The sequence below is a fragment of the Podarcis melisellensis genome, assembly GCF_964234715.1.
Source record: "Podarcis melisellensis genome assembly, chromosome: 16".
NCBI classification, from domain to species: domain Eukaryota; kingdom Metazoa; phylum Chordata; class Lepidosauria; order Squamata; family Lacertidae; genus Podarcis; species Podarcis melisellensis.
This window is the reverse complement of record NC_138533.1, coordinates 26,322,488-26,349,525: the sequence shown is the minus strand read 5'-3', so window position 1 is coordinate 26,349,525 and position 27,038 is coordinate 26,322,488. Positions and strand designations below refer to the sequence as shown.

The following is a 27,038-nucleotide window of genomic DNA, read 5'->3' as shown; positions in this document are numbered from 1 at the left end:
GATTGTAAACAGTGGGGCGGAAAAAGGTCTGTCATATGTCAACATGGTGGTTCTATGGACGTTTACTCAATAGTAAGTCTCATTGTGTCCAATGGCAGAGGGGTTTAGCACCCAGTAAATGTGTTTAGGATTGCAGCCCAAATGATGCAAGAAAGAATTAATTGCTCCTTAACACACTTTAAGCACAGCCAGAGCGGTTAAAAGGCGAGTGTGTCATTCTTATAGATGAAATAGAAGTTTTTATCTGCGTTTCTGAAGCCATAACTAATCCGCATTAACTGATATTCGTTTGTGTCATTACAAAACGCGTCAAAAATTAACGAGAATCAACTGATCGTGCTGCAGTACAATTCAGGATCTCATGACCTGTCTTGTGACATACATCGGGGCTAAATGATTTAATTGAAGCTAATCCATTGCTTTGGATAGCTAAGTATCCCCCCCGCCACCACCACACAAAAGGCATCTCATAGTTTACAGTGCAATCCTAACCATGCTACTCAGGAGTAAATCCCACCAAATTAAACGGGGCTTACCAGGTAAATGGGGTTAGGCTTTGCAGTTTAAAGAGGTACGCGGCCGGGAAGCATCGCAGTCTTCTCCACCGCTCTGCGCGTCCGAGACTGCAATCCTATTGCACACAATTACTTGGAAGCGAGTTCCTTTATACTTTCAGCGGGGCTTAACTTCTGAAAGAGCACCCTGCAACGCTGCACAGGCTCAATCTCTTGGGCTGCAACCCTATGCGCACTAACCGGGGAGTAAAGCCCTACCAAAGCAGTGCAGAGAACAACCCAACCACGCACAGGTGTCATTCAGCGCCTCCTGAGCGGGGACTCCCCGCTGCAGGCAACAATCGATAAGAAAACGAGGCTGTCCGGCCGAAACGCCTGAAGGACCCTTCCATGCCTCTTAACACACTACTCTATCGCCACCTGCCTATTGTGTGCGGGTTTATTTATACAACTATAAATCTCGCCAGAGCTGAGAAATGGGAATTCGAATTTGGAAGTAGTCTGTGAAGTTCCTATACTTTGTTTTGTATGTGTGTGTCCCCGCCCCCCTCCACCCGTTTTGGGCAGGCAATCGCCAACGGCACGCTCTCTGCGGGCCTGCCCGCCGGCTTACACTGCGCGTGCGCGAGCCGGAGGAAAGGTGGAAGCGAGAGCTCGGCGAGGAGCGAGTGTGGCGCATGCGCCGTGGCTATTAAAGGGGGAGGGGTGGGCAACGAAGGCCCCGGTTACGGCGGCTGAGGAGAGGAGGGAGAGGCGGGGCTGAGCTTGAGGAGCGGACGGGCCGTGTGCACAGAGAGGAGGAGGAGGAGGAGGAAGGACGGGAGAAGCGGCGGCGTCTGAGGGAGCGGCGGCGGCGGCCGCCCCCGTCGTCGTCGTCCCTGGCCGGACTGAGAGGGGGCGGGAAGGCCAGACACCCAGCGAGGGAGCGCCAGCGAGGGAGGTGAGAAGCCGCCCGCGGCCTGGGCCCCCGGTGGGGTTCCGCTGAGTCACCTGCCGGGCGTGGGGCAGGGGGCGCCTCTCCTCGGGGCGGCGGGGGCCGAGGAGCCACATTCTCCCTTCCCGCTTCCGCCGGCGCTGTGTGCGGCCTCCCCGGAAAACCGTCCCCCCTTTGCCTGGGCGGGGCGTCTCCGTACTACCACTGCGCCTGCGACGCGGGCAGGCCGGCCTCAACAACAGCCCTGCCAGGTAGGCCGCCGCTGCTACTACCCGCCCGCCCCCTTCTCTTGGGCAGTCAGCGGGGGGAGACTGTGGCTGAGAGCAAAGGAGAAGCGGAGGGCTTCCCGCTTCGGCTCCACCACCCCACTTCCACGGCTTGCAGCGTCTTGTCTCGGCCAGCCACGGGTTATCCAAGGGACGAAAGTGGGGGGCGGCGGCGGGGAGGAGCGGAGTGGTGTCGGAGATGATACTGCCCCCAAGGAAAGGAAGGAAGGAAGGGGTCGCCGCGTGAAGAGAGGCGCCTTCCGCCTAGGATTGTGGCTTCCCACGTTCTGAGTTAGGATTGGAGGAGGGTTAAGTGTACGTGTGTGTGTGCGCCCCTGTTTAATAGCAATAATGTTTGGCAGGAGTTGACGAATATGGCTACCTGTTGAGCACCTTGGCAACCTCCATTGCAGTTTGGTCGGAATGGCTTGTGTCGCTCCTTGTACTGTCTCTTCCAACCAGCCTGTTGGACCACAACTCCTGGCATCCCTGGCCATTGGCCCCGCCGGCTTGGGGGTTGATGAGAGTTGGAGTCCAACAGTATGGAGGGAAGTGGAGGAGGACTTTTCTTCCATGCAGAAGGTTCCATGCAGGTTCAGTCCTCGCAGTAGGAAGGCCTTAGGGTGGAGGGTAATTGATTGATTGATTGATTGATTGATTGATTGGGCTGGAATGCCCCTTACCTGTAATCTAGGAGAGCCATTGTTACTGGTCACTGTAGATAATATTGAACTAGTGGTCTGACTTGGTACAAGGCAGCTTCCTATTTAAGACATTCCTTTATTCAGAACTTTGAGGACTAGAATCTTTATGTTCAGGGGAAAGGCCATGGCTTAGATGCAGAAGTTCCCAGGTTTAAGGCTTGACAGCATCCTATTTAGCACCTGGAGGCCGCCATGCTGAGGAAGGCATTACTAGTCAATAGTAGAACTCTCCAAGGTCTCAGGCTGCAGGAGGGTCCATTACCTGCTATGCCTGTTGTCCATTTTTTCTTATTGAACTGGAGATGCTGAGCATTGAACCTGGGGACCTTCTGCATGCAGAACATGGGAGCTACGGCCCCTCCCACAAGAGCTTGTTGGGCCCCCTTTGAAGGACTTGTTGCTGAATATGGTGTGTCTCCACCCCCAGCTATCTGGAAGTACTGATGTGGCATTCTCCATGTGCTTCTGACCTGTGATAAGGATGCCTGTCTCCTTGAACATAGGGTCTCTCTTATAAACATAGCTATGATTAACTGCAGCGGTCTTGATAGGGAAACTTTCTCAGGGAGGCATCATGGTATCCTGGAATGTCAATACTCTGGTCCTTGACTCTCCTAAAGCAGAAAAGTGAGTCAGCCAATGTTGCTTTATCTCCTTCATACTCATAGGTTGTTGAAAGAAGCACTATTATTATAACTTGTTGGCCAACAATATGTATGTAAAAAGACTATTTAAAGGAGTAACTCTTGACCTGGAGACTTTTGCTTTGAAGGAGTAAAGCCAGCAAACAGTTTTGAAAAATCATACTACAGGCCACCATCAAATGTCCAGGTGCTTGTAATGTGCTCAGAATGGCAAAAGTTGTCATAAGTGCATATGGAATGCTTGAAGTGAAACTACGTTGCATAGTTTTGTACATTCCATTTTGTGTGTGTGTTTAACAGGCGCATGTTCAAGGCCTCCAAGCAACTATGGATAAAAAGGGGGGAATGACAGAAGTTGTGAACGGCGATACATTGATTGGTGCAATGAAATTCCCTCATCGCTACACAAAAGTAAGCTTTTATGCTTCTAGTATAAGTATCAAATTGCTTCTGAAGTGATAGTAGAATCAAGCTGTTAATAGTTGCCATCAGTCTGCAAAAACTTGTAATTTTCATGTAAATGAGCATACAAATATAGAACTGTCAGTGAGATTTTTCTTCTTTGGATTTAATTCCTAAACCTTGTTTTTGTAGTAAAGCTAAAAGGAACTCATTTAAGGGATAGGTGTACTTAACAGCCTTCTAGAGAGCTCCAACTTGTCACCACACTAAACAAGCTGGTGTATGATACAATAATTTTATATTAAACTAGTTTACCTAAACATAAAGATTTGCAACACCACCCTTCTAATTTTTGCCACTGAAGTGACTGATAGCAAATTTATTTTACCAAATGAACAATATTAATCTGAAATTCTATTTTGTTTCAGAACATAAGTTGTAGATGTAATTAGGATTTAAGATCTAATTTAATTTCATGTCACCTGGTCAAAATGCTTATTGCTGGAGGCCTTTGACCCCTGAATAGTTCTCAGATGTTTTAGTGTCTTTTGAGATTCTTGAGGTTTTAAATGTTGGAGGTTTAGTTTTAAAATTCATATATAGGGGATTCACCACTTATGTGAGGGGTCCGGTCCGCTGCATTCATCACCGGGACACATGCAAATGGGGAATTCCTTATTCTGCCCCACCTCCTTTTGGTATGCATGTCAATGGAGAGATGCCTGCATTCATCTACATGGTGAAAAGCAGGATATATATATATATATATATATATATATATATATATATATATTCTATTTAGCTTTGCACTTTTGCTATGCCAAGTATTCCAGGAGAAGGCCTGTGCTTCTAGGCAGGGCCACATTATAAAAACGAACAGTATAAAATAACATTGAAAGCCTTCAGTAGAAATGTACTTCAAAGATGTATAGCTGCTACATATAGTAAATGGACCATTGTGTGATTTCCTGAAAGTAATCTCAGCAGGACAGTTGTCACTTTGCAGTAACTGCCACCAGACAGCACATTACTGATGTCTCTTGCATGGAACAATCTCCCATGTACAAGGACTTCTTTCAGAAAGCATTTGAGATTCTTATTTATGGGGAATCTTACATTCTTTCAGCTTCTAAATCCTTTAAACTCCAGCTGGAAGGTATAATCCTCCCAAACCATGGGTAGGCAAACTAAGGCCCAGGAGCCGGATGCGGCCCAATTGCCTTCGCATTCTGGCCCGCGGGCGGGCCTGGAATCAGTATGCTTTTACATGAGTAGAATGTGTGCTTTTATTTAAGATGCATCTCTGGGTTATTTGTAGGGCATAGGAATTTCAAATTATAGTCAGGCCCCTCACAAGGTCTGAGGGACAGTGGACCAGCCCCCTGCTGAAAAAGTTTGCTGACCCCTGTCCCAAACAGACACTCCTTCAGCTGTTTTCTAAATACTCCTTTTGAGTCAAAACAGATACCAGACAAGCCTTCTTGCTGTGTTGCATGAAATATGGTGTACAATAAATTGTCATGGTGGAAAATTGAGAAAACCATCATTTTTTCCCTCCCCTTTCTCCAGGAAGAGCTCTTGGACATTAAAGAGCGTCCCCATTCTAAACGGAGGCCATCATGTCTTTCAGAAAAATATGACAGGTATTTCTATTAATCATTAGTCAACTTACGACTTTCATTGGTTACAGAAATGTTAAATATATAGGGGGTCAAACATGAGTGATGTGCATCTTTTGCAACGTTGCAGTGATGGAGTTTGGGATCCTGAAAAATGGCATGCGTCACTATATCCAAATTCTGGAAGGACTTCACCAGTGGAAGGACTTAAGAAGGACACGGATTCAGACCGGAGTTCGCTCATGAGAAGGATAGTGGGTGAGCACTTCACAAAAGCGCATAAATCACAAAACTGAAATATAGAGATTCCTGTGTGGCTTTGACTATTTCATAGAGCTCAGTATGTGCTTTAGAAAGCAGGATAAAATAAGGAAGGAGCATTCCATAGAGTTACTTAAAATTGTAGTGAGGACTGTTTTAGGACAGATTTGAGTAATGAATTAAACTGCATATAACATAGAATTGTAGGGCTGGGTCCTCTAGTTCAACTCCTTGCAATCACAGCAAATATGTAAAATGATTTTGCCATGCTTGTGAATATAGCTTGTAGCACCTACTTTCTTTAACACATAAACACATTCCTGACACGTAACTAAAATCTCTTCAACCTGTAGATCCCAGAGAACGGGTAAAAGAAGATGACTTGGATGTGGTGCTGAGTCCACAGCGGCGAAGCTTTGGAGGGGGCTGCCACGTGACTGCAGCTGTAGGCTCACGAAGAGCAGGAAGCCCACTGGAGAAAGAAAATGACTGTGTCCGTGTCATTGGCGGCCGTAGGATTGGCAGTGGGAGAATAATCTCCGCCCGAAACTTTGATAAAGACCACCGAGGTGGTGAGAAGGACTCGCGGGACTCAAGAGACCCAAGGGACAGAGACCGCGACAGGGAGTACAAAGACAAGCGTTTCAGGGTTAGTCCTTAAAACCACACAGGAAGGTGTACCTGTGCCTGCTTCATGTATTTGATAGACTTTCTTGACCACTTGTATAAGTCGCACCAGGGCATCCCAGAGCAAGTTCAGAAAACAACACAGCACTTTCCTGTTATACAGCAAAGTATAAATGCCTTTGCTGTACGTCTGATAATGGCAGAAACACCTGTAACCTGTGGATTGTGTTGAAGGCTATTTGGCAGCAAAGAGGGATGGAGAGGAATGTTGCTTTAGAAGCAGAGGGCTGTATCCGGTATTGGTTCTTCTTGGGGCCATTAGGTGGTAAACTTTGAAATTAACAGACATGGCAAAGTTAGACCCATTAATTTCAGTAGGTTGGTGCTGAGTAGGACTTGGTTGGATTCAACACAAAAAAATTAAAAGCTGGATCCCACTAAAGGGTTGATTATTATGATTGGCTAGAGACCACATATTGAATGTTTTCCACCTCTCTCCCCGTCAACTTTAGAGAGAATATGGGGACAGCAAGCGTGTATTTGGAGAACGCCGCAGGAATGACTCCTATACGGAGGAGGAGCCGGAGTGGTTCTCTGCTGGCCCCACAAGTCAGTCGGAAACCATCGAACTTACTGGCTTTGATGATAAAATACTAGAGGAAGAACATAAAGGGCGGAAGCGAACAAGACGGCGTCCAACTTCTCTGAAGGAAGGTATTAACACAGAAACTTTGTGTATTGGATAACGAGGAAAAACTCTATGGCCCAGAAGGGGGGGCATTTTGTGCATTGAAGTGTCTGCTTCTATCCATTTCTGTCATTGGCCGTTAACTAAACTTTCTCTGCTTCATGATCAGTCTTCTGGCTTGTAGATGCAGGTATGATATGCATCTTTACTTGAGTTCTTTAGAGTGGGATTATAGGTCCTAGGTGTGTGTGACTTGGTATAGAGGGCATTTCTGTGTCTCTGCTGTGCTGTAAAGCTAGCCATAAGAGGATTTCATTTTAGAATATTATTTGCTTAAATGAGTGTAAACCTCAGATGCCTGTCTAGACCAGGATGTGGGAGGAAAAAAATAGTTAAGCAAGGCTGGGTGATGGTGAGCAAGTTAACTAGTGTGATGCTAGCAGGTGATGCATGTGGTACGTAGCTGTCATACTGGGGATTTAAGGCCTTAATCTGAGGTCCTTTTTCAGCCTTCTTGAAGGACAGTATCTCATGCACTCTTAATCTGGAATCAGGATAAGATGTTGGAATGCAATCCTAACTACTTTGCTGGGAGTGAGCTCCATTGAATTCAGTGGGACATACTTAGCATAGTTAAGATTGCAGCTGTAGTGTTAACGCATTCTAGGTAAATAACAAAATTTTGCTTGGGAGATTTTTGGGAACAGATAGCTAAATTGGCCCCATCTGCCCCTTGTCTGGCTGCATTCTAATGGAACTGGGTGTTGGTAGGCCTTAAGGCTTCATGCATTTTTGCAGACTGTAAAAACTTCATTTTAGCAGCACTGAAATACAGTTCTTTAGCCACCTGAAAACTTAACAGTGCATACAATTGGCACCTTTCTGGTATCTGTTTTGAATGTTCTCTGGAGCAACTGTGATGAAACTTGAGAGTAATGCATATTTAAATGTAACTTAGGGAAGCATTCTATGAACTTGTAGACCTGTATAACAATTGAAACAGGCAGCTGTGTCCCTGGGTGTCAAAGAGTGGCACCTGTTGCCTCTCGAAATTATTTTGTGTGCGCTGATTTTGGCTTTATCCCTCCCAAGGAATAGAATGCAATGGCGGGTTAGCAGAAGAGGTAGAAGTGCAGTCTGTTCATGGCCAGGAGACAGTAGCTGATCAAGAAGTCCCAAGGGAAATAGTCCTGCCGGAACCAGCTCCAGGAGAGTTCGATTTCAATGAGTTCTTCAACCTAGATAAGAGTGTTCCTGGCTTGGCTTCGGTAAGTATTTTTTTTTAAAAAACACCCAACTCTGCCATGATGCTTACCATCTTGAACTAATGCACCCTGTTTCTGGTGGTGGCTTTTCCCATGTCTTGTTGCTCTGTAGAAGGCTTTGAAAAACTTTGTCAAGTGAAGTGGAAATACTTGAATATTTCAAGGCAGCCCTCTGCCATGGGTGGGTTTACTTGCATGTTTGGAAGTAGTGATGATATGGCTTCATTTCTTGTACTTCACCCTTCTGTGAAAATTTGCAGACGGTGAGCTATGCTGAGTTGGATCATCTGGAATACAGTGGTACCTTGGTTTATGAACTTAATCCATTCCAGAAGTCCATTCTTAAACCAAAACGTTCTTAAACCAAGACATGCTTTCCCATAGTGGCGGGTGACTCAATTTACAAATGGAACACACTCAACAGGAAGTGAAACATGTTCTGCTTCCACGGCAAAGTTCACAAACCAAAACACCTGCTTTCGGGTTTGCAGCGTTCTTAATCCAACTAAGCTGTTCTTAAACCAAGGTGCCACTGTATAGGCTTTTTATGGAAAGGTGGGGTATAAAATATTTTAAATACTGCTCCTTGTGATAGGAACTGAGAAAAAGATAAAGAAACAAGTCAAATAAATGAGGTCAATGACCTTCCGAACTTAGTTATGTCTTCTAAAATTCCTCTGGCTACTGTAAGCAACAGTGTTTGAATATGTTTAGTAGTGGTATGGGTTATGAGCTGCATTATGGAAAACTCCGGTTTAATTTTAGATGGGGAACTTGGGTGGTGGGAGCCATGAGGCTTCTAGTTTTAACAGGAAGTACTGGGGACAATTTTGAGGTAGCACAACTACAAGAACTTCTGACTTGATTAAGTAGGTGAGACTTTCTCCCAAACCAGCAAGTGAATATGCCTGTTTGTTCATCGGATATATTTAGTTTTAAAAACAGGAAGCTTTATTTAAATTGTCTTATTCTAAGGTAGGTATGTTGGGGTTGAAATCTGCCAGATGTGTCCATACAGAGCTATACACAGTTACCTCAGGAGAGAACTATCCAAGGAAAGATTTTGAGGCTACACACATTTTTTTTTTGTAGGTATGATGCTCGAAATTTCTTGAATTCACTTTTAATCAAAATATTGAGGGCCCTTCCCAAAAACAAGACCTAAAATTTTATGTATTTGGATACTCCAGATCAGGCATAGGCAAACTCCGGCCCTCCAGATAATTTGAGACTACAATTCCAATCATCCCTGACTGCTGGTCCTGTTAGCTAGGGATGATGGGAATTGTAGTTCCAAAACATCTGGAGGGCTGGAGTTTGCCTATGCCTGCTCCAGATTATTAGTTTGAATCCGTGACTCCTTATCCCCCAAAATGGGTTAGGTATATCTGGACTACTCAAAGCTGAATAGTTTCATATACATACAGTCCTTAAGATAAACTAATAAGATTAGTTAACCTTCAATATTGAATACCTGACACCCAAATGCAATCTCTCAGGCTTTGACTTGCCTCACAACAAAGCGTTATTTTGCAAGAGGAACTCGGGCTTCATAGGAAACATTGGGTGGATGAAGGAATGGATTGCCTTGGATTTGAGGGTGGGAGCAACAGCAGCCAGGATCATGCCTAGGCTTGCAGAACGCAGGCTTCACTTCTATGCATGTAGGTTCTCCCTCTCAAGCATGGCCTGCAAAAAAATTAAATAGGCTAGTGACTTCCCCCCGCCCCTCATAAGAGTAAAGAGGAAACACCTTCAAAAGTAGCTTATCAAAGCTCAACCTTGGATGTGTTTGCCAATCAGAAGCAGTGGTGCTGGTTGATAGTGGTACTGTGCGGTGAAGAGCAGAAGGACCCTTGAGTTGCCATGTCTGAAGTTGGGTGACGGTGTTAACTTGACATAGCATAAAAAATGATTTAGTTAATACTTAACTGTGGGTACCTAGCAAGCTTCCAAGTTCCACAGGGCAGGTGGGAGGAATTCATCCTGAACTCTGTGCTACTCCTGTTCCACTCTCCCTTTAGTAAAGCCAATAAGAGGTCATCATAGAGGGTCCCATTTTGTCCACAGTCAAAATAGCATTTGATACTCTAGTAAAATATAGGATAGCATATTGATTTGTTTTAAATTTGATATACTGCTGTTTAGACCCATATGGGAGCCCTCAAGCAGGCTCCCTACATACATTATGATATGCAAAGAGGTCCCCTCAGCTGCTTCAATCTGCAAAACTGGCACTTCTTCAGGTGCCACATAATACCTGGTCCACATTTGTAAGAACTCATTTTTGGTGTGTGGCAGCATATACACTTTGGAACGTGTATGTGCCTTCACTTGGTTTTCAGCACCTGCTGAAAACATTTTTGTTTAGAAAAGCCTATGCAGATATATAAAATTCTGATGTGTTTTTATTGAATGTTTTAATCAATAATGTTGGGTTTTTGTAAACAAGTAGCGTATAAGTTTTATCAAATAAATAAAAGTACAAATACAGTGGTACCTTGGAAGTCGAACGGAATCCGTTCCAATATGACTTCCAAAATGTTTGGAAACTAAGGTGCGGCTTCCGATTGGCTTGCAGTGTTCGGAAGCCAAAACGTTCAACTCACAAGGCGTTCGGGATCCAAGGTACGACTGTATAGTAACGGAGCCCATTTGTATGTAATGTTTTCATATACAAGAATGACATGGTATATTTGCAGCAAAGTCTTGGTCTTTGGAGGCAAAAGTGCCTCTTTTTGGAAGCTGCCTTTTGCAATATAAGTAGCACCTCCTGGGTTGGAATCCTAAGTCCCCTTGGACACAATAGGAACTTGCTTCTGAGAAAACAAATAAGATTGCCACTGGCGGAGGCTGAACAGCATGAAGTATTGTTGACTATCCTAAGGTTCTAGAACCTTTGGCCCTCCAAATGTTGTTGAACTACAACTTCCATCATCATCCCTGACTATTGGCTATTGCTGGGGCTGATGGGAATTGTAGTTCAGCAACATCTGGAGGGCTAAAGGGCCCTCACCATTGATCTAAACCTTTAGGATTAGTAAATTGAGGACCCTTAATGGACTCCAGGTCATGACACACTTCTGCCATCAGGGCAAAGTGCCAACTGCCAACAGAAGTGGTTTGGGGACTAACCTTCAGGGAACAGGCTTTGTGTGGTTGCTTCTGGAAGAATTTTGGAAACAGCAGGCCTGCTACAGTCAAAGGGATTATGCAGGGACCAGACACCTGTTCTTGGTTATGATTGCCTGCAATACTACCCCTTTTTTATTATATAGATGATAGAAGATGTGCTGGCGGAAGGTGCTGTGTCGGCCAGCAGGTTCAGCCGCTGGTTTTCCAATCCCAGCCGTTCCGGAAGCCGTTCGAGCAGCCTTCGATCTACACCCCATGAAGAGTTGGAGAGACTGGCAGGTAATACTGTCTTGTCCATTCTATGGCCATTTGTATTTCTTCTAGAAAGTTGCAGGACCATGTTGCAGGACCCCTTGCCAGTGGCATTTCCTTCATTCTGATTCTTCAGCTTCTGGAGGAGAACCCTAAACTCCTTGGGTAGGAGTGTGTCTGTCTGTGGAATGCTGTCTCCTCTCAAGAGTATAAACCTCTTTGCTCTGTTCTCCTGAGAGCCGTATAGCGGAAAAGACTTACAAGGCAGTCGTCCTGGTTTTTACTGTTTCAGGTCTAGAGCAAGGCATTCTGTCCCCTGGTCAGAACTCTGGAAACTACTTTGCTCCCATTCCTTTGGAAGACCATTCTGAAAACAAAGTGGACATCTTAGAGATGCTGCAGAAAGCCAAAGTGGACTTAAAACCCCTCCTCTCAAGTCTCTCAGCCAACAAGGAGAAGCTTAGAGAGAGCAGTAAGTCTTCCCCCTTCTGCTGTTGTGATGCCTCTGGGTGCCTCCGGCAAAAACATGTTCAAGTGCCAAGCTTTGGTTCTCGGCCAGGAAGTGCTAAGATTGACTTCAGGGATCCCTATGGATATCTGCATTGCCTTGCTATTGCCTGATCCTTATCCATAGGCTATAACAGCAGGATTAACTCCTGGTGTAAACGAAGCTCCTGGTATCAACCCTTCCTGGCATCTGAATCAATTTCCAAATTGAAAGCTGGTGGCGAAAGCCTCGAGCACTGCAAAGCTTGCCACTTGAGCCGCTCTTGCTCTTCACCCAAGCTTGCACCACAGCATCTCTTGCCTCAATAACGTAAGCAAAGTTTTCTGCAACTAATCTCTCAGCTAGGGAGTCTGCGGCTTCTCTGGATGTCGTATAAACCTGGATATATTAAAGAGAAATATATTTGGCCAGTACCTGAGATGGCAGCTTTGCAGTGGATGTGGGGGTGAGGGCTGAAGGTGGGAAATGAATTCTTGAGCCATAAATTCTCCTGCCGAAATCTTGGCATGCCGTATGTCTTGGTTACTGAGGCCCACCTTTTTAAATTGCATGTACTGCAAAAGGCTTGGCATGGCTGATCTGCATGTTGCTTGTGCATGTTCAGAAGCTCCCCTGTATGTGCTGCATATGCTGCATAATAATCTGGTTTCAGTTCAGAATCTCAGCTGGCAGGTCTGAGCAGCAGGTACTGGCATGCAAAAATGCTGAGGAATTTATAAATACGTGTCTTTGATTTGGTGCATCCTGATGACAGTCAGGAGCAGGAGTTGGAATTTTCATCCAGTGAATATGCAGAGTGGGAAACTGGGAAATCCCTGCTGTAAAGGTTTCCACCCAAACTAATGCCGAGCCCTGTGCTCAGATGTCAGTCTCTACCTTCCTGCTACAGTTTGCTGAATGTGCTTGAACGTTAAGTGATTTGGGTCCTTTCCTGCATCTGCACGACTGACAGGGCATCTGAATTGCAGCATTGGGTGCTAATTTTGTTCTGTAATAAATAAAAAGGCAACTCCTGCTATGGAAATACATTCATTTACATTTCTTAGGCCAATAACTCTTAAACGAGACCTAAGACTGCCTATTACCTCATGGTGCCTCTGTGTTCCAATATCTGTTCGCTAACTGGAAGCATCTTGCCTAAATGGCTAACTATTGCTTCAGAGCACTGTTTTCTTTGTGATGCATATTTTGTGGCTTTGCATGATCTGTGACTAAAGACTGGACAAGCCATTCTAGTGCAACAAACAATGCACTTGGTGTTTCTATTGACTACTCTTCAGTCTCCATAGTAGATGTAGGCAACTTCTGCTCCTGGAAAACACAAGACCGGAGCGTCACAATTTTATACAACAGCCTTGAACTTGCTTGGGTTAACTGCTTCTGTGAAATGGCAAGTAGCTTCTGCTCAGATGGGTCTAAATTGACCATGTTGTGGTTTCTTATCTTTCTGAGGTGCAGTAATGGAAGGCATACATATGATCTTGTGAATAGAAAATCCGCCTCTATTTTAGTCTGACTTCAAACACCAGTGGTTCAGCATTGACTGACACGACATAAGGATCAAACATGACAGTGCAGCTTCCTGTAAGCAGAATATATGCTTTCAGATGTCAGCTTCTGCATAGAAGTGAAGGCATGCATTCCAAGAGCGCCCTGGTATTGCAAGTAAAAACTTAGAACCATGAGAGAGACCCATAGTTAAGAAGCCCAAGAGATCTTTTATTCTGTTTTAGGCAAAACACTATTTGAAAAATAGTTTTTTTCATTGAAAAATTTTTGGAAGAAATTGTCCATATCCTTAGTGACTCAAAGAAAGCTTGCTCAGGTTGCAGATCATTTGTGCATGTGCCTTGGGGTGTCGTCCACTGGAAAGTGCTATTGTCCCGCCTCTTGCTTTATAGGGGCACTTGGTGCTGGAGTGTACCCATTGTCCTAATAGCTCTTGTACTGTACAAATATGCGTGGCTGTTTATATGCTTCAACCCCTTGTATGTAATCTAAATTCTGCTAAGCTGTTGGGCTGGCTTCTAAGTTACTCACAGGGCTCAGAGTTATCTCTGACTCATACATTATTGAGAGTCTCATAAGACGTCTGTGTCACCTCTTTGTTTGATTCTTATTTGCTGTTTGGAAGATCTGGAATCTTAATTTTTGATTTAGCTACAGCTTCGGTGTTGGATGTGCATAAGTCCTTGCATGGCCTTGGAATGACTGACGCTTTAAAGCAGTGACCTGGAACAAAAATGGAGCTAGTGCCGTATCCTTGTGGTCTTCCTTTCTGGCAATCTCTGTCATCCCTGAATCTGCCCCATCAATGGAACATCTAGTTCTTGATTATATCTCTCTTTTCCCTCACCCCACCCCTTTCAGCACATTCAGGAGTTGTCCTTTCAGTGGAAGAAGTAGAAGCTGGGCTGAAAACCCTGAAAGTGGACCAGGAGAGGAAACCTGCCGCCCCCTTAACGGCCGAGCAGATGGAAGAGTCACTAAACATGAGAGATTCCCGGCACCTTAAGGATGGCGATATGTCCGCCTTCAACAAACTAGTCAGTACTATGAAGGCAAGTGGGACTCTGCCCTCCCAACCAAAAGTCAATGTAAGTAGAGAAGGAGTGCGTAAATGATAGAAATTCAACCACACCTGGTCTTGGGGCACAAACTGAAACCACTTCCATATACCAACACGTACTGCTTGTATGACTGTATAGCAGACATACTTCGGATCAATAGTTTAAAACTATATGAGTGGGCGTCTTACTGGATGCATCCCATGACATGGGGAAATGATTTCTTGTAAGAGTTCTTAATGCACAAAGATTGGAAATCTAAATTTTAGAAATTGTATGAACTTTCATTACTTTTTATTAGATGTCATTTGTTTCCTAATGATCAGGAAAGCATGGGCAAAAACTGTTCACCAACCATCCAAAACTTAAATATCAATATATAAGGGGAGGGGGCATTCTGTAAATGGGGAACTACTACTGAGCAGGCCACCTTTGGTTCAGCCAGTGCCAGTTTGCTGGTGACAGTAGTAAGGATTGACATGTGGAAGACCATCTCCTCCACCTCTTTCTTTAAAGTGGGTGAGCTGACGTTGGCATCCTTATAACCTGCTTATCAAACTACTTATAAAATTGATGCCTCGTTACACTGGTAGATTTATCTTGATTCTTACATGTGCTGGTGGGCTACACTGGGAGGATGGGGCAGGCGATGAATGCTTACAAAGTGATACAAAAACTGCATGTCACCTTATTTTCAGCAAACCCTTGAAAGCCACTTGATAACGCCTCCTGAGATGCAAGGCCAATCGGCCACAAAGAATATCTTGCAGGTAGAGTAAATAATAATAATAATAATAATAATAATAATAATAATAATAATAATAGGGATAAGGTGGTTCTTAATGTAACCTGGACCCAAGTTACTAAGGGCCTTGTAAGATATTACACAAACCTTGAACCTGGCTCAATAATGTATGAGCCTCCAGTGCAAACCTTTTGAGCACTGGAATTAAATGCTGGTTGTAGCCTGTCCCCATTTTGCACTAGCTGAAGCGTCCAACTGTCATACTCCATGCATGCAAATGGATGTTTGCAGCACTCAGTGGCAGTGAGCTTACCACAAGAAGCTGCATGCAGCTGCTACAATGACTTAAAAAATATTTGTATAAATAAATAAAAAATCAGGAGTGTTGCTCTTGTTGACTGGCTCAGCTAGTATGGCTGCAGAAGTTTTGTAATCCAGCCCTGCAGATTTACAGAAAGTTGCAGCCTGCTTGCCTGCCCTTCCATGTCTGTTTTAATGAGAACCTGTGCTCCATTTGACAACCGCCTAAAAGAAAACAAGTAGATGAAGTTCCCATTCTGCTTGCCTGGAGGCAATTCTTTCTGCCACAGGCAGTTTGGAATGTCTCGACAGACTTGTTTTTATGGAGCATCTCTTTCTGTTATGTGCTGCTGGGAAGTGACTTTAAGTAGTCGTCATAGTTGGAGGATCTGAAATTCCTGTGTTATTTCCAAAGGAGATCCTTGGGCCATCCAGTGGCAGACCTGCTTCATCTAATGTCCTCAACAACTTGATGAGTGGCTTGGAACCTGTCTCATCTCTGCTTGGCCAAAGAGCCCCCTCTCCACCGCAGCCTCCGATTTCTCAGATGTTTCCGACTCGAGCTGCTTCTGCCGACTATCTAAGGCATCAGATCTCCTCACCAATTGGTAAGAGCTGGAATCTCCCCATCAGCTTCCTTTGGATACATCCATTGCCTGCCTACTGGTACTCCTGGGAAGTTCATTGTTTCACACTCCTACAATCGACTCAGAGTTTCTAAGCAAAAAAAGTTGGACTCAGGCTCTGAATAATAACCTTGGATCAGAATTAATTTGAATTGCAAACTAACAAGTCCAGATGATTTCTCTAAAGTCAGTAGCTCTTTTTTATGTGTTCAAAAGAGCTTGCAGCTTTCCTAGAACAAAATGTCTTAAGAGAAAACCCTCTGTTTCTATAGGATTTTTAGGACCACTAGGCCACTGGTTCACTTAATGTTGAAGCTGCTCACTTATCTCATTGCAGGCTTTGGATCAGGTTCTCAACAGCTGCTTGGTGATCCATTTCAGGGGATCCGGAAGTCGATGAGCCCAGCTGCTGCACAGGTGAGGGGGGAGGAATGCTTTTCCTACCCTTTGGTGTTTTAAGTTGGAATCATGATGGGTGTGGAATGTAGCCTAGGCTAGCTGGCTCACTGCTAGGAACGGCAACGATTCTATCTTGCTGAATGAAGGAATTGTATTTTATTCAGTCACACATATGTTAGGCTCCTTGCAGAATTGCATGCCGTGTTGAAAAGTTGGGACTTCTACGGTGAGAGTGGCCTATTATAAGGCAAACATCTTGGTCAATGTTGGGGTGTACAGGGAATGTAGGAGAGGTAGCTCCTACAACATGCCAGAAGCTCAAAAGGATTTGGGAGATGTGTGGTTAGGTCTAAGAAACTGGAGGGTGGGGTAATAACCTGTTTTCCAGTTAGCATTCCTTCTCTCTGCCCAGCATACAAGGGCACTCCAGTGAGAAAATCTAAAATACCTGTACTGACCTAGTTAGAGCCTTGTTACTGTCCTGTTCAGACAGTTTTGAGAAATGACTTCTCGCTTAGATCATAGGTACATTTGGATTCTACCTTTACAATAGGCAAATGTCTTTGGAGATATACTTTAAAATGAGGGTTACCAGATAAGCTATCTCGGAATAGAGTTGGAGGATAATCTGAAGCAGAAGTGTTGAAGTGCTTTCCTTGCAACTGTGCTGTAATTCAGCATCTTACTCCTAACATCTGGGTTAAATAGTGCAAGCATGAGGTGGTGACCCTCCTATTTAAGAGGGGAATGTTGCCTTTTGGTACAGACTTGTTAACACTAAAGAAACCTTTTAGTGTTGGCATCTGCAGCTAATTTGTAATAATAATCTAACAGTTTAAAAGCCTTGGCTTTTAGACTTACGACTCTGCTGAAATCTTTATTTCAGATGAGTCCTCTTGAGCTGCAGCAAGCAGCATTAGAAGGCCTCTCGCTTCCACATGACTTAACCATGCAGGTGTCGAACTTCTACCAGCCGGGTTTTGGCAAACTACAAATGGACAAAAACCGAGATGGCTTCAGGAACAGGTGAGCATAAACAGCAGTTTGGTAGCTGGGAGAGCAATTTCAATGCTCCCTTCCTATGTCTATTTGTCCTACCTTATTTTTCATAGGAGGCTCATCCCAGAGCTCTGGCGAAGATAGTTTGAAATGTGGGTCTCAAGTTTGCTAGGAATAAATAGTTTTGCTGACGTAGGGCTTGGACTGTAACTTCATTAAACCCAAGCAGTGCCTGTAAACATTAAATATTTGTAATAGCATATATTGCATATATTTTGCACAATGATTGTTGGATATTGATGCATGAAAAGCTGTGGGGACCACTGAATCTGAACTGCAGGGATTGGTCTGTAGTATTTAGGGTGAAATTGCTTTCGCCTAGAAAACACTTGGCACAAGGCAAGTGACCTGCTTTCCCCTCCACGTTGCTCTGCCTGGCCATGCCCAGGTCCTGCTGGAACTCTCCCAGCCTGCTTTCCTGCAGAGAAAGGACTGTGGCTTCTTTACCAGAGTTCTGACCTAGTGATGAAAGGTAGTCTGTCCTGCTTTCTTTCAATTACACAAAGAACCAGGTCCAAAGACCAAGCTTAGTGTTGTGCTAAGCAGTACCTTCCATTTCCTCTCTTAAAAACTAGCCCATTTTTATCCTGCCTCCAAACTGATTTGTATCAGTAGACCAGAGCAGGCCAGACTCCCGGGACAGTTTAGCCAAGGAGCTTTCTTGTTCCCCAGGCAGAAAGAGGATGGGGCAACAGTTAATGTGTGTTTTCTCTTTCTTAGGCAGCAGCAGCAGCAACAGCGTCTGTCAAAATCTCCTGCTCCCATGGGCCACAGAGGGAATGCCTCTTCTCCTCCAGCCCCTGCTGCTTCCATTACTAGCATGGTTAGTGCTATTGAAAGACCTGATTTTTGTATGAAAAACAAAGGACAAATGGAACAGATTTAGTGTAGTAGAACCCCTCTTTCAATTTCCAGCTAATAGTAGTGTTGTAATACCAGATGAACTTGACTTTATTATTGTTGTGGTGGCACTTCTCCTTCAAACTCTTCTTTAGTTGTACATTTCTATAGCATCTCCTTGGGGTCCCAGGCACTGCCTGGTGTATCTAGGGCTCTGGAACTTTTCTAGCTAGATGAGCTGCCCAATGCACAAAAACTATCCCACACAATGGGCTACTAATTTCTGGTGATCTTTTTGTTTCCTTTCTAGCTGTCTCCTTCCTTTACTCCTACCTCAGTGATACGCAAGATGTATGAAAGCAAAGACAAAAGTAAAGATGAACCAAATCCTGCAAAGCTGAAATGCAGTGAGAGAGATGAAGGTCTGAGGAACAGTGAAGGTACGGGATGGTGTGGCGGCCATCTGTGTTGTGAAAGGCAAAGCGGAGGTCTAAATAAGTCCATGCCACCATGTGCCATAAATTCTGTCCAGAAAATCTCTGTAAAGCCAAAAGGGAGGGGTCGCTCCTGAAGAAGCTGGCGAATAGGCAGGAGAGTGTTCTGTGGTTCATGGGTTGCGCAGAGAGACAAGACAGGCAAGCTACTTGGTATTCTCTGCCAAAATTCATTAAATCTTCTCATCTAAATGTGATTGACAAATCAAAATTAGGCAGGCCTGGCAAATGTACATGGTGTAGCTTCCTCTGCATCCATAGAGTAGAAAATGAAGCACAGGGAGGCAGTAATGGTGAGTAGAGAAGAAACAAACCTTTGGAAGCTAGCACTGTGAAGGAGCAGGGCATGGAACATCTCTTGTGAGGGTTAAGTGGCTCATACCAGCTCTGCTGTGCCTGGGCCACAGCTATGCAGTGTGGTGGTAGTGGAGGGGTTCCAATCTGGACCAGAGAGGCCTGGCCACAAATCCTTGCTTCAGGCATGAAGTTTCATGTGATCATGGGCTATACCAGGCATCCCCAAATTCGGCCCTCCAGGTGTTTTTGGGACTACAATTTCCATCATCCCTGACCACTGGTCCTGTTAGCTAGGGATGATGGGAGTTGTAGTCCCCAAAACATCTGGAGGGCCGAGTTTGGGGATGCCTGGGCTATAGAATCTTCTCTAGCCTGGTCTCTGGGGAAACAGTTTTGTGGAAAAGCAGTGTATAGTTAAACTATGGAACTCACTCCCACTGGAGGCGGTGATAGTCACCAACCTAAATAGCTTTAAGGGAGAATTAGACAAATGAATGGAGGAGAGAGCTATTTATTGCTACTAACCATGATGGCTACGCTCTGTCTCCATGGTCCGAGGCAGCAATGCTTCTAAACACCTGTTGCCGGAAGCCACAGGAGAGGAGAGTGTGTTTGTCCTCTGGTCCTGCTTGCGGGTTTTCCATTGGCACCTGGGTGACGACTGTGAGAACAGGATGCTAGAGTACCTGAGGCATTGGCCTGATCCAGCAGGCGGTTCTTAAGTTAAATTGGGGGGGGGGGGAGTAAAGGCTAAGCCTAGCCAACCCCAACCACAGGGTTGTTGTGGGAATGTGGGATAAGCCGCTCGATCCAATTTGGCTGTGGTGGCTTCTTGTCAGCATGGGCAGTGAGTGTGCTCTCTTTCCAAACCCCACCCCAAATTATAGTAAACTTTAAGTGATTTGCTCTTGTCTCTCCACAGAGGGCTTGCTGCCATCTAGGTCCATAGAACACGTAGATCAAGAGAATTCACCTTCCATAGGTACCAAGCTAGCATCGCTACAGCGCTCTGCCTGTTCAACGCCACTTTCTCAGACCAATCGTTGCACCAAAGAACAAGACTACAGGCCGAAGTCCACTGGGAGAAAAACCCCTACCATGGCTTCCCCTGTCCCAGGGTCTACTTTCCTCCGTCCCGTCCACCAGGTCCCCCTGGTTCCTCATGTACCAATGGTACGGCCTACTCATCAACTGCCCCCGGGATTAGTCCAGAGGATGCTGCAGCAAGGCATTCATCCTCAGCATCTTCCACCTCTGCTGCAAGCAGGTAATCTTTCTTCCTCCCTAACACAGGAACAAACTGTCGGGCCATCTTATTAACTGCAAGGTTAGAAAGAATACTTAAGCACAGCAACCTTTATGAATTCTGTTACCTTGTAGGTGGAACTTAAATGAGTGATGGGACTGCTGGGATAGCTCAGTGGGTAGAGCATGAGACCCTTAATCTTGCGGTCATGGGTTCGAGCCCCACCTTCAGTAAAAGATTCCTGTATTGCAGGGAGTTGGACTAAAAGATCCTCTTGTTTCCATTCCAACTTTTCAGTTGTATGATTTGGGCATAATTTCTTTGGGATCTCCTTAAGAACCTGAAACAGGCAGTGTGTTGACCAGGGCCAAGCAAATGATCAAATCCATTTAAACAGTGGCTTGTGGTTTTGAGTCAAAACGGCTATTAACTTGCCTTGAATTCTTGGGAATGGTTGGGCTAGAAATGCAGATAAATCTCCAAAACTGAGGAAAGATCATTTGCTTATCGGGAATTTTTTTTTCCTTCCTACCAGGTATGATTCCCCCTGGGGTAGACCTGACTCACTTCCAGGGAGTGTCTGCTCCCATCCTTGGTCAGCCTTGTTACCCGCTTCCAACAGCTGGCCATCCTCTCTTGAATCCTCGCTCTGGGACACCTCTGCAGCTGGCAATGATGCAGCAGCAGCTACAGAGATCAGGTAAGGTTTTCCCTCCCAAGGTAATCAGGGACTGCCAGTGTTCTAAATGGTTCCTTTCCAGCATGAACAGCAAAACTCTCACTTAGAAACAAGCAGCTTACAGTACTTCTCCTTGCTGCTAGAGCAGAGTTAAGCAGATGGTGGGCTGCCATCCTTCAGTGGACCACCTTGGCCTGTTGATAAGATTTTGCAGAGAATGATGAGCTGAGTAGGCCCAGCAAGGCACTGCTTGTCTTAAGTAGAACTTCACATTCTGGATATTTAATAGCTATGCTGCAGCTAGTCTGTGTTAATAAATCCTTTATGTTCTTGCTTTGTTTTGTAAAGTTTCAAAACACCTTGGTAGCCCACAGGAAATCGCTCAGCAAGACTAACGTAGGCCTATTTCTGCACTAGAAGATACCAGATGGTGGCCAGGGCTGTCTTAAGCATATCCAGCACCATGGTGCAAAGATGCCTCTGGTGCCCCCCCCCCCTTCCCAGAGTTGTCAACCTTTTTTAAGGGAAGGAACCCCAAAGTTGTTGACCTTTTTTAGGGAAGATTCCCCAGAGTTATTGACCTTTTTTTAGTGAGCTGACAATGGGGGTGGGGTGGGACTGATCTCCATATAAATGCTAGCTAGTGGAGACATCTAGGAGGAGAGAAAGAAGCAGAAGGGGGGAGACGATCACTAAGTTCATTTCTGCAAACTAAGGTTTGAACAGGACATTTAAAGCAGAAGACTGCTCTTTTGCAGAGGTGAATTTGACAATGCGTTGGGTGAAAATGACCTGGAGGAGGGAGGCAAAGTGTGCCTCCCAACACAGATCCACTTGTGATTTTGTTTGGCGGCTGAAGCTTCTTCCTCTTCTTTTAGCCGAGCTTGGTGAGGGGCTGGGAGGCAGAAGCGTACAAGTTTGCTGCCTCTTGGTGGCTTACTGCAGCAGGCAGAGGAAAGGGAAACAGACACACACACACAACACCAAAGAAAGAGAAAGACAATAGAGGAAACCAACTGATGAGTTATTTTCCCTTTTGAAAAGGAAAACAAGGAGGTGCCTGCCCCAGTGGTGGGAGAAGGGGGAGCTGCTTTGCGGTTTGACAGTGAGCTGGGGGAGGGAGGGAGAGGAGCAGCTTTGCCGCTGCTGTTGCTCACGAGCCGCTGGCTTGCCAGAGAGTCAGTCAGGGAGGTAGGGGGACAGGGGAGCCACTTTACTGGGAGGGAAGGAGCCCTACCAGGGCTACCGATTGCCGCAGCTGCGCCATCCTCCCACCCGTTGGGGGTGCTGATTGGTGCGGCCGTGTGATCCACCCATCCGCCCATGGGGGGGGGGACAGCGCTTTCAGATGCTTTGCCGCTCCCCCCTTCCTCTGCCACCGCCACCAGCCATATAGTTGGCGGGGCCCAACTGGTGGGACTCGCTGGGCGCCCCTGAGAGGCCTGCACCCTGGCGCAACGCGCCAATAAGCCCAGTGGGAAAGACTGCTCTGATGGTGGCTCATGCCACAAGTGGTATTTTGGAGGAGAGCTCAAGTGCTTCTCTCCACCTTGGAGAGCGGAAGCCACCTAGTCTTGTGAAGAGTCCAGGCCTTCTTGATGCTTGAGTTCAGGAGGCTGGCAAGCAGAGCTTTTGGAAATGCTGCTGGCCCCTGAATACTGCTGCAACAAACAGAACTAGCGACTGAACTGCTTGCATCTACCCTGTAGCATGGTCGAGCTGTGCTCTGAATGGTTATAGAGTTCAGGGATGAAGAAAGCTTTTATTTTGCCACTCGCTTCAGGAGTTCTATCTGTTCTCTTAGAAAAGCTGAAGAAGAGCTTCTGACCCAGAGCCAAACATACAGTCCATTCACCACCAGGACTGAAGCTTCGCATCACACTTTCAAAGCAGCCTCATGTTTGCTCAATGCATATATTTCATTTTTCCTTTCTTTCTCTCTCCTCCCCCTGCTCCCCCTTCCCCAGGCTCAAGTGCACAAGGATCTGCTGTTGGTGTACAAACTCCCCCTCTGAATGTGCCATCTCGGACTGGACTGCCTCATGTGCACTCACAGCTTGACCACCGTGCGAACCAGCGAAGTAGCTCCCCTGTTGGTCTTGCAAAATGGTTTGGTTCGGACGTCTTACAGCAACCTCTCCCTTCCATGCCATCCAAAGTAATCAGTGTAGACGAACTGGAGTACCGGCAGTAAGCAGCTGTGTTGAAGAGCAGGTACTTAGTCTTCCTGCTGCTGCCTCCTTAGACACGGAACTCTGTGCTTCACTGGCATTTCCTTTTGGGCGCTTTGGTTTTAGCACTTTGTGCAAGGTTTTCTTTTCTCCCCCCCCCCTTCTTTTTTTTGTTCATTCTTTTTTTGAGTGACTGAAAGCACATGGCACCTGTCCGAGCTCCCATGTCTACATTGAGATTAAAAGAATCTCCTGGACTGAACAGTGAACCCTGAAGGAACTTTGATGCAAGACAGGACCAGTTCCAATTCTGAAAGCATCTTCCCTTTTTTGCGTTTGGCTTTCTTTGTAAGATATGTGAATGAAGTGCTGGGAATCCTCTTGAGGATAGAGGTAGCAGCTTAAGGGGTTCCTCACAGGAAATTAAATGTATAGACCCTTGTGTACAGACCAATGTATAAACATCTTTTTGTATATATATATATCTCCACCAGATAGCTTTTTTTGAAACCTTATACAGCTGTACATAAGAGTAGCTAGTAAAAAGTTACGCTTTAGTTTGTGTGCCTATGATTTGGGATCTTTTCACTGTACATGTGGGACTTGTTTAAGATTAAAGGTGCTGCATCTGTCAAGTGTGAGTGAACAGGGTGAAGTCGCTTTGCCTGTTGCAGTCTCAAGTCTTTCTCCACGGTATCCTTTTTGTCATCCGTAATGTGGCGGTAGCTAAAGTGGGAAAAGAGCAGCCACTGTGCATCCTGAACTACTCCTGTCCAAGAAAAACTTCCAACGGGCAACCACTTCATTGGAAGTGTCAGCCTTCTTCAGCGCACTGAAGACACGGCAAGTGGGCTGCTGTATACGGACCTTCGTAACTGACCTTAGATAATTACCAGTACAACAGTAGCTCCACCCGATTGTTGTCCTTGCTGCTGTGTGGTGTGTCTTTTAAAATTGCCTTCCACTAGCTAAGGTCAAAAGCAGCTTCTCTCAGTGGCCCACCATCACCAGCGACTCTTCCATCACAAGTGTAGCTGTAGTTGCCTGTTCTTTCCTCCCCACTCTTGAAAGTGAAATGACAACCTGATACAGTCCAAAACAAAGCCAGCTCTTGCACTCTGAAAGCAATGCTGTGGCTAGTATTGATGGCCCAGAATAGGCTTCAGAAATGACCTGTCACATGCTCCAGGCATCTGGAATCCATATGGGCCATCAATAACTGAACACTTGAATATTTCTGTAAAAAGTGAACTAGTTTAAGTATACTTTGTGGTCATAGACTCTTCCCTGTAAGATTGTTTCATAACTTTTTTTTTAAGTGACAATTTCCCCCAAACGGTCTGTAAATAAAGTCAATTCTATGAGCTGTTTGTCTCGCTGTGTAAAAGGATGTTGGAAGTGAGTGGGCTTGGCTTCTTTGTATCAGTTGCCTGTTAGACTACATGTTAAAAGCCAAATTAAAGATGGAAACAGTAGCATAAGTCAGATTCGAGGACTGAACTTCAGGTTCTGTCTGAATGTAGCAACTTTGCTCATACTTAACAATGGATGAGTGAGCTTGTCCTGGCTTTACTGCACAGCTTGCTTAAACATACCAATTTCAGCAGCTTAATTGGGAATTTTGAAAGAAACTAGAAAATGAGAAACCTGCAGCTTGGTAAACAGTAAAGGTTTGTAAGATTTCCCACCCTGTTTAGTATTTCATTTGGGGCCAACTTTCAGTTTTTGAAAGGGTTTGGAGAGTCTCACAAGCTGCTGCATTGTAAGGAAAACTTTCTTAAATGAAAATGAATCTAGTTGCAAGGTTTGCCCTTTTGGCTCTCCCTCAACTTGCACAGTATTGGAAATTTGGCATATGAGTACAGTGGTACCTCAGGTTAAGAACTTAATTCATTCTTAACCTGAAACTGTTCTTAACCTGAGGTACCACTTTAGCTAATGGGGCCTCCTGCTGCCGTCGTGCGATTTCTGTTCTCATCCTGAAGCAAAGTTCTTAACCCGAGGTACTATTTCTGGGTTAGTTGAGTCTGTAACCTGAAACCCAAGGTACCACTGTAATGTATTGGGAGTTGAGTGAGTTAGATGTGTCACAGGAATTCCTGTCATGTAAGGTGGCGCTGTAAATTAAACCAGAGAGCGTAGGGCTTGCTGATCAGAAGGTTGGCGGTTCGAATCCCCGCGACGGGGTGAGCTGTTGTTCGGTCCCTGCTCCTGCCAACCTAGCAGTTTGAAAGCACACACAGTGCAAGTAGATAAATAGGTAGGTAGGTAAACAGCAGGAAGGTAAACAGCATTTCCGTGCGCTGCTCTGGTTCGCCAGAAGCAGTTTAGTCATGCTGGCCACATGACCTGGAAGCTGTATGCCAGCTCCTCGGCCAGTAAAGCAAGATGAGTGCCACAACCCCAGAGTCGTCCACAACCGGACCTACGGTCAGGGGTCCCTTTAACTTTACCTTTAAGGTGGCAAAATGTGTGGATTGCAAGATGCTTGTGAATGGGCTGAGCAGCAGTTCTGAGTAGCAGCTTTAGAAGTTTCTAATGGATCTTGGGCGTGGACTACCTAATGGGGTGTTAATGCACCTGGTGTTAGCTTAATCTTGGCAGACACCTCAAAACTAATACTCTATAATTAATCCTGTTGTGTGCTACAGGCATTGACCCCTTAAACTACATGGAAGCAGCTAGGAACAAGAGTCCTGCTCCTAACCACCCATGTTAAGATTGTCTCGCATTTCACTTATTATTCAAACACTATTCCACCTGGTGGCAGCAAGGGAATAGAAACAATTTTTTTATTGAAAGGCGCAGCTGAGTTTTTTGGACACTAAAGAAAGATACTACTATATAAACACTAGAGGAAGTAGGGGTCATCCAGTGATGCTAGTCAGTGAGAAAGGAAGAACTTCACATAATGCACAGATAAATTATGCCTTTCGCATCTAGCAGCTGGCATGAGAATAACCTTATTCCTGGCTACCTAATCTTGATAGTTAAATTCTACCTCCACCACCATCCGGGCAACTCTTGTATCTAAATGCCACATTCAGTGGGAGCAGGAATGGGCTCTTGTGGACACGTGATGTGTGGGTTTTTCCATAGGCAGCTGGTTATCATCACTGGTATACCAGAGACGCCTTTTGTACAAAGCTGTGTCAATTTTGGAAAAGCTTGAAGAAAACATTTCTAGGTATTTCAAACGGCAATGAGAGGTGCCAGTCTTAAAATCCCCAGGGGGAAGAGTGAGGTGGAAAAAAGCAAAGCTCTTAACCCATACTCGCAAAACCTTGTTATAGGCATACACTGTGTTTAAGTTCTAGGCATGAGCACCATTCAGGAATTAATATTCAAGTTTTTATCTGCATGCTTTATTTACACAAGCATATAATGACAAGATGCTAGTTTTGTATGCCTCTCATGCACAAAGCAAAGCAGAAGGCTTCACATTTTCTTCCTTGTATGTTTTATCTACACTACAGCAAGGATGGGGAAGCTGTGGACCTCCAGCTGCTGGGCTGTGCCTCCCCCTTGCCTGGCTGGCTGCTTGGAGCTAAAGTCTAGCTTTGGTTGGGAGGAGCCGCAGGTTAGCTTCCCCCTGCCCTAGTGTGAGGCTGTGCAGTCAGTCAAAACAGCAATAGAGACCAAGGCCTCACACAGTAAACAGATTTTCATTGCTCCCATGGCTAATACACCTGACTTTCCTCAAAGGATTAAGATAGGAATGAGCACACACACATTCAACCATCCGGCAAATAGAACAAGCTTCTGAACAGTCACTGAGGAGAAGGAGTCATGACA

General features: G+C 45.3%; 2 protein-coding genes across 11 annotated transcripts in view; one reads left to right on the top strand and one right to left on the bottom strand.

The window, feature by feature from the left end:
* Nucleotides 1–1,607, bottom strand: part of SFI1 (SFI1 centrin binding protein) — a 36,027-nt gene extending 34,420 nt beyond the window's left edge. For 4 of the 8 annotated variants that reach the window (XM_081893229.1, XM_081893233.1, XM_081893234.1 and 1 more), the window contains exon 1: nucleotides 1,070–1,215. In XM_081893229.1, coding sequence (XP_081749355.1) covers nucleotides 1,070–1,194 — 125 coding nt within the window. In that variant the 5' untranslated portion in view covers nucleotides 1,195–1,215. Of the gene's footprint in view, nucleotides 1–536; nucleotides 864–1,069; nucleotides 1,216–1,505 lie in introns of those variants that run through there. The other 4 variants (XM_081893237.1, XM_081893239.1, XM_081893231.1 and 1 more) reach the window with 3 other exon arrangements.
* EIF4ENIF1 (eukaryotic translation initiation factor 4E nuclear import factor 1) lies at nucleotides 1,337–24,607 on the top strand. 3 transcript variants are annotated; one of them, XM_081893289.1, is made up of 19 exons: nucleotides 1,337–1,455; nucleotides 3,364–3,474; nucleotides 5,035–5,108; nucleotides 5,215–5,342; nucleotides 5,699–5,994; nucleotides 6,485–6,686; nucleotides 7,753–7,928; nucleotides 11,204–11,339; nucleotides 11,605–11,784; nucleotides 14,191–14,417; nucleotides 15,086–15,157; nucleotides 15,848–16,040; nucleotides 16,396–16,475; nucleotides 17,344–17,483; nucleotides 18,237–18,339; nucleotides 18,667–18,796; nucleotides 20,070–20,414; nucleotides 20,929–21,093; nucleotides 23,040–24,607. In XM_081893289.1, exons 2-19 carry the CDS (start codon nucleotides 3,391–3,393, stop codon nucleotides 23,264–23,266), a joined length of 2,958 nt encoding a protein of 985 aa, XP_081749415.1. In that variant the 5' UTR covers nucleotides 1,337–1,455; nucleotides 3,364–3,390; the 3' UTR covers nucleotides 23,267–24,607. The 3 variants fall into 3 exon arrangements, with proteins under 3 accessions (XP_081749415.1, XP_081749416.1, XP_081749417.1); XM_081893291.1 differs by lacking the exon at nucleotides 1,337–1,455 and adding an exon at nucleotides 1,577–1,700; XM_081893290.1 differs by lacking the exon at nucleotides 11,605–11,784.
* The last annotated feature ends 2,431 nt before the right edge of the window (nucleotides 24,608–27,038 follow it).

Bases quoted from the DNA above. Each gene is read 5' to 3' on its own strand.
- EIF4ENIF1 (XM_081893289.1), top strand. From the start codon at position 3,391: ATGGATAAAAAGGGGGGAATGACAGAAGTTGTGAACGGCGATACATTG. The intron at 3,475-5,034 runs GTAAGCTTTTAT...CCCTTTCTCCAG, and splicing joins TCCCTCATCGCTACACAAAA to GAAGAGCTCTTGGACATTAA. The intron at 18,340-18,666 runs GTTAGTGCTATT...TTTCCTTTCTAG, and splicing joins CTGCTTCCATTACTAGCATG to CTGTCTCCTTCCTTTACTCC.